This window comes from Thamnophis elegans, chromosome 12 (assembly GCF_009769535.1).
Source record: "Thamnophis elegans isolate rThaEle1 chromosome 12, rThaEle1.pri, whole genome shotgun sequence".
In the NCBI taxonomy this organism is placed as follows: Eukaryota; Metazoa; Chordata; class Lepidosauria; order Squamata; family Colubridae; genus Thamnophis; species Thamnophis elegans.
The window spans coordinates 16,879,602-16,897,248 of record NC_045552.1 but is presented as its reverse complement, the minus strand read 5'-3'; the positions used below and the strand labels follow the sequence as shown (position 1 = coordinate 16,897,248).

The 17,647-nt window shown below is 38.0% G+C and overlaps 1 protein-coding gene across 1 annotated transcript in view; it reads left to right on the top strand.

Annotated features, from left to right (window-relative positions):
- FAM76A (family with sequence similarity 76 member A) overlaps positions 1-10,134 on the top strand; it is a 29,434-nt gene extending 19,300 nt beyond the window's left edge. The window contains exons 7-9 of the mRNA XM_032227904.1: positions 3,202-3,337; positions 7,562-7,663; positions 8,256-10,134. Coding sequence (XP_032083795.1) covers positions 3,202-3,337; positions 7,562-7,663; positions 8,256-8,342 — 325 coding nt within the window. The 3' untranslated portion in view covers positions 8,343-10,134. The remainder of the gene's footprint in view (positions 1-3,201; positions 3,338-7,561; positions 7,664-8,255) is intronic.
- Positions 10,135-17,647: the final 7,513 nt, after the last annotated feature.

Genomic DNA, 17,647 nt, shown 5'->3' with positions numbered 1-17,647 from the left:
GGAATTAGAAATTTTGGAAAATTAAGTATTTTTTCTTGGAAAGAAAAAAATGAGTTTCACTATTTTCCAGATAATTTCATTGCATTGTTTATTTTTTTTAATTAGAATTTTAAACAACAAGTATAAAAACTAACAGAAAGTAATATTTAAGGTAAAAAAGTCAAAAGTGCAGGAAAAAAACACATATAAAGAAGTGACAAAAAGAAATATGTAAAAAAATATTTTAAGTCTATTTGCTAAAATCATTGTCAACAATTTATAATCTTTATCCAGTAATGACATTGGTCTATAATTTCTTCTTAGATCTTACCCCTCCTTAGGAATTAATGCTGCATTTAGCCTCTTTTCTGGCATCTTTCCTCCCTGTAAAATAGAATTCATCATTTTTGGAGGGGTTGTAAAGGTTAATCCTCAAAGGATTTGCAATAGGAATCTGATAATCCATCTGGTCCTAGTACTTTTCCTGGATTAATCTTTTTATGACTTCAGAAACTTCCCTTGTTTTTATGGGTTCAGCTTCTTTGTAAGCTTTGCTAAACATTGGTTTTCTAAGTATTATCTATTTTCCAAAGAAATATGATGTCCCTTATACAAATTAGAATAATAGTGAGGAAATGTTTTTTGTATAACTGCATTGTCCATTAATACAGTATCTCCTTCTTGAAGTTTCAAAATCATTTTCTTTTCTTTCTCTTTTCTTAGTTTATATGGTAGCCATTTCCCTGGTTTATCTGCAAATTCAAAATTATTTTGCTTTATTTTTATTTCCATTTTTCCTAGAGTTAACATTGACAATTGTTTCTTTAAAGTTTAATTTGATGTAAAATGCTTAATTTCTCTAGCAAATTCTTTCTTTTCTTTTTATCACATCCAAAATAGCCTTTGTTTTATCTTGGGTCTTCTTTGTAAGATTAGTGTTATTTTATGTGAAATAACATCTTTTGAAAGTTTTCTTGTTTCCCAAATGATTCTTAAATTAGTAACTATTTATAAAAACTTTCTATTTGCAATATTTTACTATCAATTCTTTCTATAATAGCTTATATTTAATTTCCATGTGAAAGAAGTAGGTTTCCTTTTATCAGCCAAATTCACAGGGTTATGATCAGAAAAAGTCTTTGGGAACATCTCAGTTTTAGAAATCGTAGCCAAATTAATGTTTTTTATATCTCCAGACATTTATTTTACAGAATTTTCCATCTTATCAAGCCTTTCATCTTTTTTTAAGGGCTTGAATTCAAGTGATTGAGCCAATTTAGTTCCTAATTGATCGAGCATTGTCTGAAGTAACGTCAAATTGCTTTATCATCTTTCTTGACCAGCTGTTCCAAAGAAACTCTTCTACTCTAATCTTGCAGCCCAGATGTTAAGCACAAAGAATCAGGACCATAGGTTAAATTGCAGTTCAGAAGATTTATTGCTCAATCCTATACATAAGAATGCAGTCAACTAAAGTTCAATACTAAATTTGGTTCCAGATAAGGATCAACAAAATTCGAGAGGCTGGAGTTAGACTATTTATGGGAAGATAACGATTCTAGGCTAATGACTTGTTTAATTCCACCTCCAGCTTTGTCTGCTTTTTTCCTACACTTAAAAATAAAAGTGCTAAAGAAGATAAACAAACTTCACACACTCTTTATGTTTTTTAAAGCTGTAATTGCAAACACACGTCATATTTGCATCTCCATGGTTACCATCAAGTACTCAGTCTACTCAAGTTATCTTCATAGTTTGTTTTGAAAATTCAGGCAATTATCAGGAGTCTTTTAGTGCAAAGCAAGCAGCATTCCCACAGAATGTCTGAGTCAGTTGTTTAATTCGGATATGATTTTGGCAATGCATTTTCATAGAAAAATTAAATCTTTTCCAAATAACTTTCCCCTTCATCCAATTTAAAGTTACTTATATCATCTCTTGTTAAGCTTTCTGCCAAAAATCACCAAGATAAGTCCTTATCTGTTGTGAAAGGGAATCTCTCTCAGACTGTACAGTAATTATATCAAAATGTGATTAAGAAATGCAGAATGGCTGGTTGTTTGGTCCATTTTTGACTGTTCCCCAGCTGTGTACGTAGATGGAATCCCACACCTCACAACCACTCAATTCACAACCAAATGGCAAAAGCTTCCAGTTTTGCAGTTAACTTATAGGCGCATCAATCCAGAGTCAGATAGATTATTCTATCTTCCTTTCTTTGTCTGGAGAGAATTTGGTGCCTCCAGGTGCTGATTTTTGCTGAAATACTGTCTCCGCTCCCTGTAGATGATGAAACCCCTCTTAATCCTCACCAGAAACCCTACTGCAACTTTTAGATGTATATAACTCAGTATGCCTGTTTATGAAGTCTTGTGAAGATTGTCAAGTTTCAGGATTATGTTAATTAGACTGGTAAAGAGTAGCAGCAGCTTGCTGTGCGTTACTGAAACGTAACCTCATGTTACAGAAATGCAAAACACAGTTTTGCTTTGCAGAAGCAATGGTTAAGAATATAATTCTCTATTTAGAGCAGATGTTGAAATAAAAGGTTGTACCAGATACCATACATGGGCATGACCAGCACAACTCATTTATGTTATTATTTTTTAATGCCTCCCTGAAGCAATTGAATAAGAGGTATGGAAATTATGCCCTATGAAATACGTCACTCAAGAGTTTCAGATTAACAGTTGGAAGAGACCTTCTAGGTCATCTAGTCCAGCCCCCGCCCAAGCAAGAGACTCTACATCATTTCTGACAGATGGCAGTCCAATCTTTCTTGAAAGCTTCCAGTGATGAAGCTTCCACAACTTCCAAAGGCAACTTCTGTTCCATTGGTGATTGCTCTCACTGTCAGAAAGCTCCTCCTTATTTCCAGATTGAATCTCTCCTTGGTCAGTTTCCATCCATTATTCCTTGTCTGGCCTTCAGGTGCTTTGGAAAATAGCTCAACCCCCTCCTCTCTTTGGCAGCCCCTCGACTGCTATTAAGCCTGGTTTCACCCAGTCTCTATGTGTATCTTTTGGTTTTTCTTGCCTAAGTGTAAGACTTTACCTTTCTCTGCATTGAATTTCATTTTGTTAGATAGCGCCCATTGTTCAAGGGTTCCTTTCCAAACGTATAACTTTATGAGTCCAACCCTCTCTTGTTCATGGATCCATTGCGATGGGTGTTGGGTTGTAGTAATGAGCAGAGTGAAGTCACTCCAATGGTCTCCTTCAGTTTTTCTCCAGACCTCGCCTTGGATTCCCCTGGCACCGATCACTTTGTCATCATAGCCCAACTGAAGGAAGAAGTAGCTACTTTGAAGAAAATGCTACACCAGAAGGATCAGATGATCCTGGAGAAAGAAAAGAAGGTAACACCTTGGAGCTCCCTGCTGGGATGCTTTGCTTCACCACAGGCTCTCCTGTATTGCTCACTGTCCTGCTCACTGAGTGTTACTTGAAGAGGAGGCGTCAGGATCTAGCACCTTGATGAGTCTCTAAGCCAGTGTTTCTCAGCCTTAGCAATTATAACCCAGCTATGCTACTGAGTGGGGAATTCTGGGAACTGAAGTCCAGAAATCTTAAAAGTTGCAAAGGTTGAGAAACACTGCTCTAAGACGGGAAGGGCTATGGGGGTGGACCCATGCTGTCTTTTCAGGGTTTGCATTTGAAAGTGATTGATGAATTTGATTTTGATTTGATTTTATTAACATTTGTAGGCCGCCCTTTTCCCTGAGGGGACTCAGGGCGGCTCACATAAAATCAGGGAGGGGAAGTACAAACAGTAACATAGACACATATAATAAAAGTAATAGGCAACATTCATTCATCATTCGGGAGGGGCAACTATCCTTGTCCCCAGGCCTGACGGGCTAGCCAGTTCTTGAGGGCTGTAATGTCTGTTGAGTAATGAAGTAATGTCTGTTGAGTATAACTTCATACTCACTAATCTGAGAAAAGCAAAGAAAAATCATTTCTTTTTCTGATTATTGTTTAATACATACAGCCGCCTTTCCAACCAGCGGTCATGCATCAACTTATCCCTCCTTCCCTCCCCCTCTCTCTCGTATTAAAAGAATAAACATTAAAAATCCAGCACCAAAGTTAAACTTTCACATGCAGTCCATCACTGAGTCCTCTTATCAATCTCACCCTCTTTCACATTTGGAAGACTAGGAGGGTGGGGGACTGCCGAAATTCAGAGGAGAGGTGTTCCATAGGTAGAAGCTGTCACCAAAAAAATCACACTTCCTAAAGCCTGTAAGATAGCAACATTTAAGGGAATGGAATATACATTTTTATTCATAAACACTTTTTTTGAAAAACAGTGAGTTGTCAGGTTATACCATTTACAAATAAAAAAGGCCAAAAGAAGAAGAGCGGTGTTAAACATTGATATACAAGCTAATAACAATAAGAATACTATAGTAACAATAGAGTAACTATAACAAAAAAGCTTTTAGCTAAGTTTCTTCTTACATTAAAGTATTGTAATTATTTACCTTCTTATTGTCTTAATTTATCATCTTACTTTTCTCTGATTCCTACCTCTTGCTTCTATCCATTCATAGAATTTATTCCAAATCATATAATATTCTGTTATCTTCTTGATCTTTAATTTTAAAGATTAGTCTAACCATTTCGGCACAATCAAAAAAATTTCAAACTACACCCTCCTCTGGTGGGCTATTCACATTTTTCCAATATTTAGCATATATGATCCTAGCTGCTGTTAGTATGTGTAAAACTAAATATGTGGTCCCTTTAACATAGCCCTCTGGTAGTATACCTAGGAGAATGTTTCTGGTTTCAAAATATTCTGTTTGACTATCATTTCCAGCCAGTTTTCTATTTTCTCCCAATATTCTCTTCCTTTACTAAACGTCCACTACATGTGGTAGTAGGTACATGGGGTCTGATTACATTTTCAGCACTTAGCAGATGCCACTTGTAAAACATTTTATAAAGATTTTCTTTGTAAGCTGAAGCCATAGTCAATTTGTAGTTTCTGTCCTTAACCCTAACCCAGCAATCTCTTGTGCCTGGTGGCCACCAGTGACTCACAAATGACAACAGTCACACCCTTATCCCTGCCCTAGAGTCATGCTTGGTGCCACGGTTGAAGCCCAGAAGAGCACGTTTCAGGGAGGGGAATCTTCCTTTGATGTTTTTGTTTCCTTTCTTCTCACTATCATTTTTATTACTATTTTATCTTTTAAACTGTTCTTCTATATTGTTGCCAAGAAAACAATGTGGGGCTTATCCATAAATTTACCAGGAGTCTAGCTTCATTTGAAGTTGGTTTTTATCTTTTCCCTGTTTCCTCTTAAATCATCACTTTTGAATGAGATGATTGAAATGACTGATGAAATCATGACATTGGGGAAAAAAGAATAGGATTGAACAGGCAAGATAATTGTCCAACAAATAAGTAAACTTGTTTGAAGTTTAAAGCTGGAATTTATTGGTAGACAAATAAAATACTGGGTTGTGTTTTATTTTGCCAGTTCTATGGGGTAGAAATAAGAACAGGGACCAAAATGACAATCAAGAAAATAGAAACTTTGAAATGTTGAGTTACAAAAGATGACCAAAACTAACTCATTTTGAACGTGAATAAACTGTGCTAATCCTCCATATTATGGGAAAGATGGAGAAGTTGTAAATAATATCCAAAACAGAAATAGGAATATTTAGGACATATAATCATCACCATCATTTAAAGACCCCATAATCCCTTGCGGGGTGGAGTCTGGGCAACTGAATGGAGTTAGCAGAGCATTTAATGGCCAGGTGCCTTTCCTGTCGCCAATGCAGAACTTTGTTCAACAGATATATTCCCATGGTGCCCAGAGAGAGAAATAGCTGCCTCTACCTAGGATTGAACTCACAGCCTCCTGATTGTGAGGCTAGAGCTCCACTTCTAGGCCATCGCACCATTCTATTTAGGACATATAATATACCCCAAAAATCCTGATTTTATCCATATCTATCCATCTCCATCCATCCATCCAGGTATCTATCCATCCATCTAGGTATCTTAACTCGCACTGCAATCATAGGACTAAGAATAAACCCTAAACACAATACATGGCATTAGGCCTTAAAAGCTCCTCAGAAAAGCTGTATCTTCAGCTTTTTCTGGAAGACAATTTTGGAGATAAATGAATCTCCCGTGGGAGATGATTTCAGAGGTCCTGCCCCATCATTGAATAACATTTCTGCAAAAAATGGGGACAGCTAGCTACTTGTCCCAGGATGATTGAAGTTGACTTGAATTAGGATTGTATGGTCCTACAGGTAACCAGGCACCAATCCACAAAGGGGTTTATGGATTGAAATCAGCACTAATTAATTCAGCAGAGTCATGGGAGATGCAGCCCTCAAAAATGATACATATTCTGGCTAAAATATTTTAACTGCATGGTTTGGCCAAAAAAATCATGTCCTTCCTTTGGACAGCAACCCAAAATAACAAATAGTAATGATAGTCATCAATGTCCAGTAGAAGACAGCATCATTTTTCTGAGGTGCTTTTCTTCCTCTTTCTCTTCTTTTTCTTTTTCTGAAATATATAGTGTTATTATTTCACTGGATATTTAATAGGATGAGGCTCCAGTGTTAGTATATTTCATGTGTTTGAAAAATTATTTACTGTAACAAAATACACATGCATCACCAATGTAATCATTTCTTTATCTATTGTTACTTCTTAACTTTTTGTGTGGGTGCTCAAATACAGTAAACTTCATGTCTAGGCACGTATTTCACGGATGCACTGCCCAAGGACAGAGGCAATATTCAGCTCCCGGAAAGTGATAACAAAATGGATTAATTTTTCACTATCACTCCAAAATACAGATTAGAGAAATGGAACCGAGGTACCTTTGAGGGGTAAACCAATCCAAACTCCACCTTTTTTTAAAAATTTTCTGCCATCACCTATTAGTTCATAATTATTTCTAGTGTTTAAAATGTTTAAATCCATTGTTCTCAATAGGATGGTAGTATTAAAAGAGACAAGGAAATGGCTTCATGTTCTGCAAGTCTGGAAGACATCAGAAGGAAATTGGCCTCAGCTAGGCTAGGTACCTGTTTCAGTTTTCCAGAAAAATATATTTAGAGGTTAATAAAACACCTAGGGACACAGTGGCTAGGACGCTGAGCTTGTCATTCAGAAAGGTCGGCAGTTTGGTGGTTCGAATCCCTAGTGCCGCGTTACTTGTCCCAGTTTCTACCAACCTAACAATTAGAAAGTGTGTAAAAAAATGAAAGTAGAAAAATAGGAACCACCTTTGGTGGGAAGGTAACAGCGTTCTGTGCACCTTCAGCATTTAATCATGCCAGCCAGATGACCAGAGAGATGCCTTGGGACAGCGCTGGCTCTTTGGCTTTGAAATGGAGATGAGCACCACCCCCTAGAGTTGGGAACAATTAACACATATCTGTGAGGGAAACCTTTACCTAAAATACCTTCTGTTATTCTTCAGCCTGGAACTGACTTATTGATTCCCCTGGGGAGGGATGGCATTATATTAGTTCACTTCACTGCAAATGCATCTCAGTAGCCCTATTTTCTTTGTTTTGGTTTGCAGATAACAGAACTGAAGGCTGACCTGCAATACCAGGAATCCCAAATGAGGGTGAAAATGAACCAGATGGAAAAAACTCACAAAGAAGTTACAGAACATTTGCAGGTAACCTTGATTTCATTTGGACTTTTTACAAGGATTCACGTGATTCAGTAGACTTGATTGCTACACCGGGCTGTGCCAAAATGTTGCTTTTTCTTCAGTTTTGGCTTGATGTTCAGTGCATTGCATGAACCCAGCCATTGTGGTTTATAATGTCCCGTATTATGAAAGTGTTTCCAGTCCCAGCAACTCAGGTGTGGGTCACTAGGAATCAGGATCCAATTTGGATCAATCACAGAGGTTTAATCTTTTAAGTTTTTGGACTCCTGCTGGAGCCCATCCTCGGAGAATTTCTCTCTCACCAGAATGAGGTTCCCTGAGGATGGGCTCCAGTAGGAGTCCAAAAACTCAGAAGATTCAACCTCTGGTCCTGGTGACTGATCCAGATTAGATCCTGCAACATTATCCTAGGATAATCTCTATCTGTCTTCATTCACCAGAAATCAGGTTTGATTCAAGAGACCATAGCAGTGTTAAAATAACAGATTAGCAGTAAGCAAATCCAGCCATTTTGGCTTATTCCAGGGTAGTTAGCCATGGTTTAGCATGCTGAAATGCACATTTTATACACACCTCTCTTCCTTTCTCCCTGCAGGCCAAGAACCGAGAGCTCCTGAAACAGGCTGCAGCTTTATCCAAGGGCAAAAAATCAGAGAAATCAGGAACAATAACTTCCCCTTGAATTCATCAGATCTCTTGCCCTAAGATGTCTGGAGTTTAAAGCCCCGTGGTTCCAGAACCACACATGGATTGCTACTCCTGTGCACATGACAGAATCTTTTGAGATTGGCTATTTAATAGAGTGCCCCAGTGCTGGTCTATAAGATCTCTTCCTCCTGTCATAGTACAGTGATGAGAATGATTGGGAGGCTTGGTCCTCCTGTCCTCCAAGCTCAAGAACAAACCCTTTTTAGCTCAGATGTTCCTCTCCAACCATTTTTACCATCACTGCCTTGGGATTGATGAAGCAAGAGGGCCTCCTTGCCAATTGGATCCTTTACTAGACAAGAGAGCCAGGTTTTTTTAAAAAAATGTAAAAGCATTTTTAAAATGAAAATTCTGCCTATTGGGGGATGTGTCTACCCCTCAATTTTTAAGGACAGCGTGAGACTTTTTCTCACAGGTTTGTAAATGGAGAACGGAGTTTCAATCAGCAATTCTCTCTCCAGCTTCTAAAAATTCAAGAGTTTCTTGGCAGAATAGTTGAATATACTCATGTGGAGGCCCAGCAGTTATGAATTGGTGTTTGCTCATGTTTTTATGCTCCTTTAGGTAGCACAGCTGTTTAGGCTGGTTCAACAGCTCCTTCCGTTTGGAGTGATATCAGGAATCAGAAGTAGGCTAAAATTACTTTCCAGGTACACGAGGTGAATTAGTAACAAGTGTACATCTATGCAGTTTTTCTGAAGAAAAGCAAAACAATCATTTTGACTGCCTTGGCAGCAGAATTAAAGGAATTGGGGGAAATGCTGAAACTAGAGGACAAAGATTTTCTGAAATCCTGATCTATTTTTTTAAAAAAAGACACCCTCAAGTCAGGTTTATGTGGCTTGCAAGAAAATGAGACAGCTTTAAGTGCTGAGTGAGAACTCTTGATGCCTGTAAAGGTAGAGATGAAAAGAATCCAATGAGTTTTTCAGCTATGGTCCCTCGCTGAATTTTCTGGGAAATGGTAAGTGTTCAAAAGCATTGAGAAGCTGCTAGTTTGTTTTCAGTTTGCTCCAGGCTGATTGAATTAGGGAGAAGGGGGGGGGGGAATGAAGAAAATCATTGCCCCCCAAAAAATGCCTCACACAGCAATTTGAGATGAATTAATCACCTTTTTATATATAAATAAGAGAAGAAACTTGTGCTGCTGTTGATTTTCTGATGCCTATCTCTTTAAAAAAAGGAAGACAACCTTGAACGGGGAAGCATGCAGAAATTGACGCTGTACTTTAGGTTATTTATTTTTTCATCTTTGCTCTTTTTGGCAAGAACCCATTGCCTAAGAAAGAACATACTAAATAGAACCTAATTTTTATACTTAATATATATATTTTTAGGAAGAATTCATTCATAGAGATTTAAGTAGGGGGGTTTTCAGCAATCTTTTCCCCATCCCACCCAATTAAGAGGAGAATAATATTTCTGGAATAATTTAGGTTCCCCCCCCCCCCTTTGTTGTGACAGTTCAATCATGCATTAAAGTGATGCTTTGCCGTGATGCTGTTCTTTCTGGAATGTATTAATTTGATTTGTACAAAAACATGCTAAAATATGCATCTGGGGGAAGGGGGAATCTTACAGCAACTTTTTGTTTTGGATATTTTGTTTATGGCTTTCTGGAGTGGTCCAGACAAAATAAGCTTTATTTTCTTTCTCGCTGAACTTGGGCCTGGTTTAGGCATTGCTGTCCTCATGACACACAAAAAGCTTTGGTGCTAGGGTTGAATTCACTGTCTGTAGCAAATTAAACACTTTTTTCTTCATGATTAGGATTTATTGTTTGGTGCACCCTCTTAAATCTTCTTTGCCTATCTCTGTAACTGTTGTTATTGCTTTAAAAGCTTCTGGGGATTTTAATAGACTGAATTGTTTTCTACCTGCGCTACAGTTGAAAAGGCCTCTCAGTTTGGAAGATGACATTTCCTGATCAGCATTCTTCCCACCACACCCCCATGCCCAGAGTGATGTTTCATGAATTAAGCAGATAGCTGCACCTTTGATAAAGGACACAAAATGACAGTCCCTTAGGGAAATCCATACCCTCATTGCCTTACTCCTTCAGGAGGTCCCCAACAGATGAGTAACTGATCACACCCTTCACCAACTCAGTGCTGAAGAAAAAGGTGTGATGTTTGATGTGGCAGATTGTGGGGGCCATCAAAAAGAAATTATATATTCCTAGACTGATTATGAGCCACAGTGGTGCAGTGGCTAGAGTGCACTACTGCAGGCTATTTCTGCTGACTGCCGGCAATTTGGCAGTTCAAATCTCATCACGCTCAAGGTTGACTCACCCTTCCATCCTTCCAAGATGGGTAAAATGAGGCCCAAATTGTTGGGGGCAATAGGCTGACTCTGTAAACTGCTTAGATGGGGCTAAGCACTGTGAAGTGGTATATAAGTCTCAGTGCTGTTGCTATTATAGTTTAATAGTAACAATTATTTTTTTCCTGCACAAGTGAATAAACAGGCTACTTTGGTTGAGGTCAGAAAACCTAGGCAGAGGTGTAGCTTAATGGGAATTTGATGGCAGACCACCACACAACTTCCCAGGTGTGTGCAGACTAGACTGGGAAGTTAAAATACATCCCTGAAGCAGGAGCTCACTTCTGTATTGTTGCCAAGAAAGCTACATTGTAGCACTCAGGTGTCTCAACTTAAGGACATCCTTACCTGTTTATACCTGTTCTTTCTTCATATCAAGTGCAATGGCATACATGGGGCATCCTAAATGCAGGAAAGGGCAGGTAAGGTTTATGACATTTGTTTTGGTGGTTTGGGTTTGCTTTTTGTTTCTTAAATGGGCCCATGAAATCTTTCTGTGAAAAGTTAGTGGAAATGATTGATGTGTTAGAATTAAGGAGCTCTATTCTCACAAACGAAGATAATTTTTTAAAAATAGAATGAAATGGAAAAATAGGATTTTAAAGCATAATTTTAAGGAGAAATGCCAACACTTTAATTATTTCCAAGAGTTCATAACATTTTACAGATGATGGCAATAGTTAATATAGCTAACAAATGACAACCTTTGAATATAATGTATCTTTCATTGTAAGGTTTTTTAAACTTGTTCTTTGGTTACTTTTTTTTTAGCAAGAACAATTGATAATGTTTAAATACCTCTGAAAGATGTAGTTTAGCCTTCCAGTATTTTGTGAAAACAAAGGAAGAATCATTTCTTATACGCTTAAGAAAATGTGGATTAAAAAATCAAAATTAGAATTCATAATGAAATGTTGGATGCTTATTTGTTTTCACAGTTCCTTCAGGCTGTTTTCATTTTGTTGTTACTAAAATTATAATTTCGTCACTAACACTGTCCAAAATATAAATACATTTAAATGGAATATTGTGCCATTTATGGATTACTTCCATGATCAATTCTCTTTTTCCTCACTTTTTAATGTTGAAGTAGATTTAAAAGGAATTCCATATTGCGAAGAATTTGCACAAGCTTCATTGGACTTCACATCAGTGTCTCAGAGGTTTTTTAAAGACTTTCAAGAAAATATAACATTTTTAACAAAAAATTTTATCACTGACAAAATTCTTTTGGCATTAAATAAAGTTGATGTACATCATTGTTCAAATATTAATGGTCTTAATTGATGAGATTTAAAGAGCTTGTAGAATGACTTAACTTGGATTATTTGTAGCCAATTTAAAACTTGTGACCAATCCTTTTGCAAAGTATATTCAACATAACAGCATAATCTTCAGCTCTATAAAATCCCCATTCCTTGTGCTGAGTAAATTTATCCTCATAGTTGAGAAGAGAATAATTGGAGAATAAGAAAATATCAGGCACTATTAATAGATTCTACTTTTCCAGACTTCTTAAATAATATTTGAGGATTTTGAGACAGTAGATAATTAATGCTTTTGTATTCAGGTGAAACAGTATCACTTTAATCAAATCCAGAGGGAGAATGTATTTATCCTTTAATTATTATTTTAATATGTAATCACTTTTCATTTTAATTCCATAGCAACAAAATAATATTCCAAATTGGGTACGTCTAAGCCTCTCTCATGCTTTTATTAATATTCTGTGGTCAACCTAATCTGTTTTTCACTGTACGTAACTGAAGAAAACTTGCCAAATATGATATAAAAGTAGGTAATAAATTGGGATGCTTGGAATAACATAGAATTTTAGAGGAAAAGACATTTTAAGCTGTTTTACCAAATAATGAAAGCAGAAAATATTGCCCTGACTTAAATCCTCTTTTAATCTTGTGCAGAAGAGCATCGTTAAGGATTAAAGCTTCTTTAGCTGGTGCCAATTGTTTGAAAAACTATGCCTAATTAAACTCACATGAATTAACGTAAAATCCAGTAACTTTTTAAAGCCCATTTTATGCTTGCTTAATGTTAATTAAACAGAGTTGTTTGTTTATTCTGCTATTCTGTTTTAATCATTTTATAGTAGTATTCAACAAAGTAGTCAGGTTCAACCAAATTTATTTGGAACTTTTATTTATTTACAAAAAATGTGTATATAATCATTGGTGGTAATTGCTATTCTACTTAACATCTTCAGGGCCCAGGAATTAGATCAAAGAAGTGCTGCTTATTTAGTAGGGGCAGGGGAATCTTCCTGGTTGTCTTCCTTCATAAGTTCTGAACCAATAAATTTACAATTCCCATCATGCCTGACCTAAGGTACCCCTCTTCACCTGTCACACAGCTGGCAGCTCCCTGGCTCTTTCTTCAAGTGACAGGATGGGTTGTAAGAACTGGGTTTTTGTTATTGCTTGGCTTTGCAGTCTGTCCCCTGCTATAGCAGAATTAGGGCAGTGAGCTCATTGGGAAAGGATGGCATGCATGTTAATAGCTGTCTACTGGATACGCTTCCAACTGTACTGTCTGGTAGCTGACTTGTCCTGTTACAAAGAAATGGTAAGTGTGAGAGTCATCCAGAAGATTAAAAAGCATAAGGGGGTAATTATTAAAGGAATACAGTGCCCCTTAATACTATAATGTGACGAAGCAGCATGATGGCTTAGAAGTGAAGCCCTCGCCTCACAATCGGGAGGCTGTGAGTTCAGTCCTAGGGCAGCAACAGATATTTCTGTGTGTGCAAAGAGAAAATATGCTGGGAACTCTGCATAGGCATCAGGAAGGGCATCTGGCCAGTAAATGCTCAGCTCCATTCAATGGTCTCAATTCCACCCAGATGCAAAGGATTATAGAGTCATTAAAAGAGAAAGAAATTCTAGAGTGTGACCATTCTGCCCAATTCTGAGGTCTTGACTTGGCTTTTCAAGCTCTGTGAAGCAGGTCATCCTGTGAGATCAAAGGAAAGAGCCAAGAAGAAGCAATGGACACCAGGGTACTGATTTCTGTTCCCCATCCCTCGGGTCTTTCTTAAAATGGTCTGACGTTCCTCAGAAGCTCTCGTGTTGGAACTGCATAAAATGCTTCTCCCACTAATGAGTCCAAACATTGTCCTTTCAAAGAGATGGGTATGGTGCTTAAGATTGCAATAAGCCAATGGTATACAGGTTAAAGAGAACAGAAATAACAAAATGTATTACCGTATTTTTCAGAGTATAAGATGCACCTTTCCTCAAAAAAGGCTGAAAATCTGGGTGTGTCTTATACACAGAATACAGCCTTTTTTACCTCCCAAAACCCCGCCCCCTTCACCAAAATGGTCATGCATACCCTTATAGAGTCAGAGAGCTCCTGGGGGCTGAGGAGGGCAGAAATGAGCGAAAAATGGAACATTTTTTGCTCAATTTTGCCCAGCCCCCAGGAGCACTCTATAAGCTTCTTAAAAGCTATCCATGCCTCTTTTTAAAAAGGGGGGCTCTTTTTTCACAAAATACGGGACGTTTTTGGGAGGTTTGCAGAGTATAAAACTTTTTTTTAATTGCCTCTTCAAAACCTTGGTGCATCTTATACTCCGGTGTACCTTATAGTCCTAAAAATACAGTAAATCCTAAAACAACATTTTCATTTGTGGATCCTAATTGATGTTAACCTTGTAGTCTAGCTTGAATGTAAAGAAATGGTTCCAAAGTAGCAAACTATCTAGAACACCAGTGTCAAACTCAAAGCCTGAGGTCTAGCTCCAGCTCGTGAGGTGCTTAGATCTGGCCCACAAGGCCGCCCTGGAAATAGCGAAGGACTGGCCCACGGTGCTTCTGCCAGTGAAACCGGAGCTCGGGAGCCAGTTTCCACTGGCAGAGCACTCAGGCCACCACAGGAGCCCCTGACATACAATACAACAGCAGAGTTGGAAGGGACCTTAGAGGTCTTCTAGTCCAACCCCCTGCCTAGGCAGGAAACCCTATACCACTTCAGGCAAATGGCTATCCAACATCTTCTTAAAGACTTCCAGTGTTGGAGCATTCACAACTTCTGGAGACAAGCTGTTCCACTGATTAATTGTTCTAACTGTCAGGAAATTTCTCCTCAGTTCTAAGTTGCTTCTCTCCTTGATTAGTTTCTACCTATTGCTTCTTGTTATGCCCTCAGGTGCTTTGGAGAATAGTTTGACTCCCTCTTCTTCGTGGAAACCCCTGAGATATTGGAACACTGCTATCATGTCTCCCCATGTCCTTCTTTTCACATGAGTGATGTTGAGCAGGCCATGCCCACCCTGACCCCCTAGGTCAGCACAACCCTGAAGCAGGTTCTTGCTTCAAGTGAGAGCTTGGAACCGAAATGATAAAAAAACAGATGTTCTTGGACTACAGCAAGATTATATAGAATAACATCTATAGATGCACACTTCATTAAGCATTGCTCATATGCCACACGTATTCATTGCCAGTACTCGTAGAAGTATTTTTTTCAAAGGAAAGCTCTCATATTTTTAAGATATGGCCTGTTCTAGTTTTTCTGTTTGCATGACCGAGCCAAGAATTCTCAGTGCAGAACATGATGAATTGATAAGGAAATCGATGAAGACAATTGCAAAAAGAAATTAAGTATATTTTCCCCCACCCTCGTTTATTTTAGATGAGTCTCTCCAGAGCCAGGCTTGGAAATTTCTCCTGTAGTATTTCCGTGTAGAGCAGAAAATAGCAACTATTCCGTGGCTGAGTCCATGCAATATGTTCAGCTACTTAAAGCTGAGTTATAGATCTAGCAGCTGTTTTGCAGAAGCTAAGCTTGGTTAGATTATTTGTGGCTTAGTGTGTTGTGCAAATCCTGTCTATTTGGACGGTGGTGTGAATACAAAACTTGAATAGTTTGAGTAAGCAGATCAAAAGCATCTTGTGAGTTCACCCCCTTTTTTTCCTAACTAAGGCAGCTGTATGAACTACCAATACATGGTATCATTGTATGACATAATTGAGTGTATTTCACCTACCTTTATTTGACACTCAAAAAACAGTTGGCAATTAATACTTTGGATATTCCCCTTCTAACATTTTTTAAAATGTTATTTGCTCATTTTATGTTCATTATTTATACTCTCCCTTTAAGGTTCAACAACCCAAGTTGCTGTGTTAATTTTTAAAAAAAACTGCAAGAGAGTGTAGTAAAAGAAATGCCCATTCTCCAAAATTTAGCTCCTTGTACAGAATTTTCAGAAGCAAATTATGACGAATATTCAAAAAATAGATACTGGCATCTTTAAGATGTATGGACTTCAACTCCCAAACTTCCTAGCCAAAGGTTAGCTTGTGTATGTGTGTGTGCACGTGTGTGTGAGTTTGATAGCAGATCCTTAGAAAGGACCAGTCTCCTGCAGACACATATATCCATCGTACAGAGCAGGCTGACCCTGGAAGCAGAGGCCAGGACAAGATAGAAGGGCCTGTATCAGATGCCTGTTTACTTGAATGAGCAAGATGGATGTGGAAATCACATCATTCCTTTCCATTTTAGATGCAGGGCGTTTAACTTCTAAGAAGCTGATATTTATAACGGGCCAGTTCTGTGAGGTGATGTCTCTTTTTAAACTTGATTCACATATGCAGTGTGTGGTAGGTAGTGGAAGAACTGTGACAAAAGCTTACAACAACAGTAAGCTTTGTGCAGCTGGGCAGCTAAAATTCAATCAACTACACTTTAAAAGAAAGGAATATGTATGATAATGTACTACCAACATAACGTCTGTGCAAACAAATTGGCGTGCTCATCGGTGTATATTCAACTCTTTAATTTTGGATTGGTTTCTGAAAATGGTTTGCTAAACAGACTTCCCCAGTGTAGAGTCTTGAACATTGGAGTATCTCTAGTGAGCATGATGGGTGGGTATTACTAATTGCATGATGGGACTTGCAGTCCCCCTGGAGGATACTAACCTAGAGGAAGCTGTTGTGACTTGAACAGGCTGGCTGAAGATTATGGGAGCTGCCGAACATCCTTTATACTTCTGGTCAAGAAAGGCTGCCTTATAAAGTTACTGTTCCTCTTTCTTGATTCCTATATCAAGATGTGGTACCCATGGTTTACCAAATAAAGGAGCTGGTGTGAGAGATTATGGAAAATAGTGAGAAATAGCTTGACTCTGTTCAGAGTCAAAACCAAAAAGACTATGGCTAAGCATAATGCACGCTAATTAGAAGCCATTGTGTTGGCATCTGCTTCAGGTTCTGGAGAGCTTGTGGTTAAGAGTTTCCATTCTCAAATGGTCTCTAATAATTACACTGATAAACCCTTGTTTGGTTCTTCCAAGATGTTTGCAGTCTCTGTGTACTTCTATATGTTTATGTGTGTGTGTGTGTATACATACACATCCATCTCTTTAGTATCCTATACATCCTATTAGTTTAGTGATGTATCTTATGATTCATGATGAATGTATTTATGATGACTATGATCATGATTCATCACATATCTTTTATGTACACTGAGAGCTTATGCACCGAAGACAAATTCCTTGTGTGTCCGATTACACTTGGCCAATAAAGAATTCTATGCTACTCTACTCTACTCTACTCTACTCTACTCTACTCTGTATCAGGTGAAGCCTGTCAAATTGAACTTGGCACCTAATAACTTTTGGGTATCTCCATATAGTTTCCTCGACAATCATATGGAAGTGGTTTTCCATGGTTCCTTTTGATATATTTTTCAACTTCTAGCCTTGGAATTCTTTTGTTGACTTCCATCCAAGTTGAAATCGGCTCGAAATCTTGCTTCACTTTTTCAAGATGAGACAAAGCTGGCTATCCCTTGCCTCCTGTGTGTTTGTGTACATCCATGTGTTTGCATCCAAATCAAAAGGATAAAAGATCCCACTAGAAAACTCACTAAAGCAGCATGGTCAGGATAAATACTGTTGGCAGAAATGTCTGTCTGGGTTCAGTT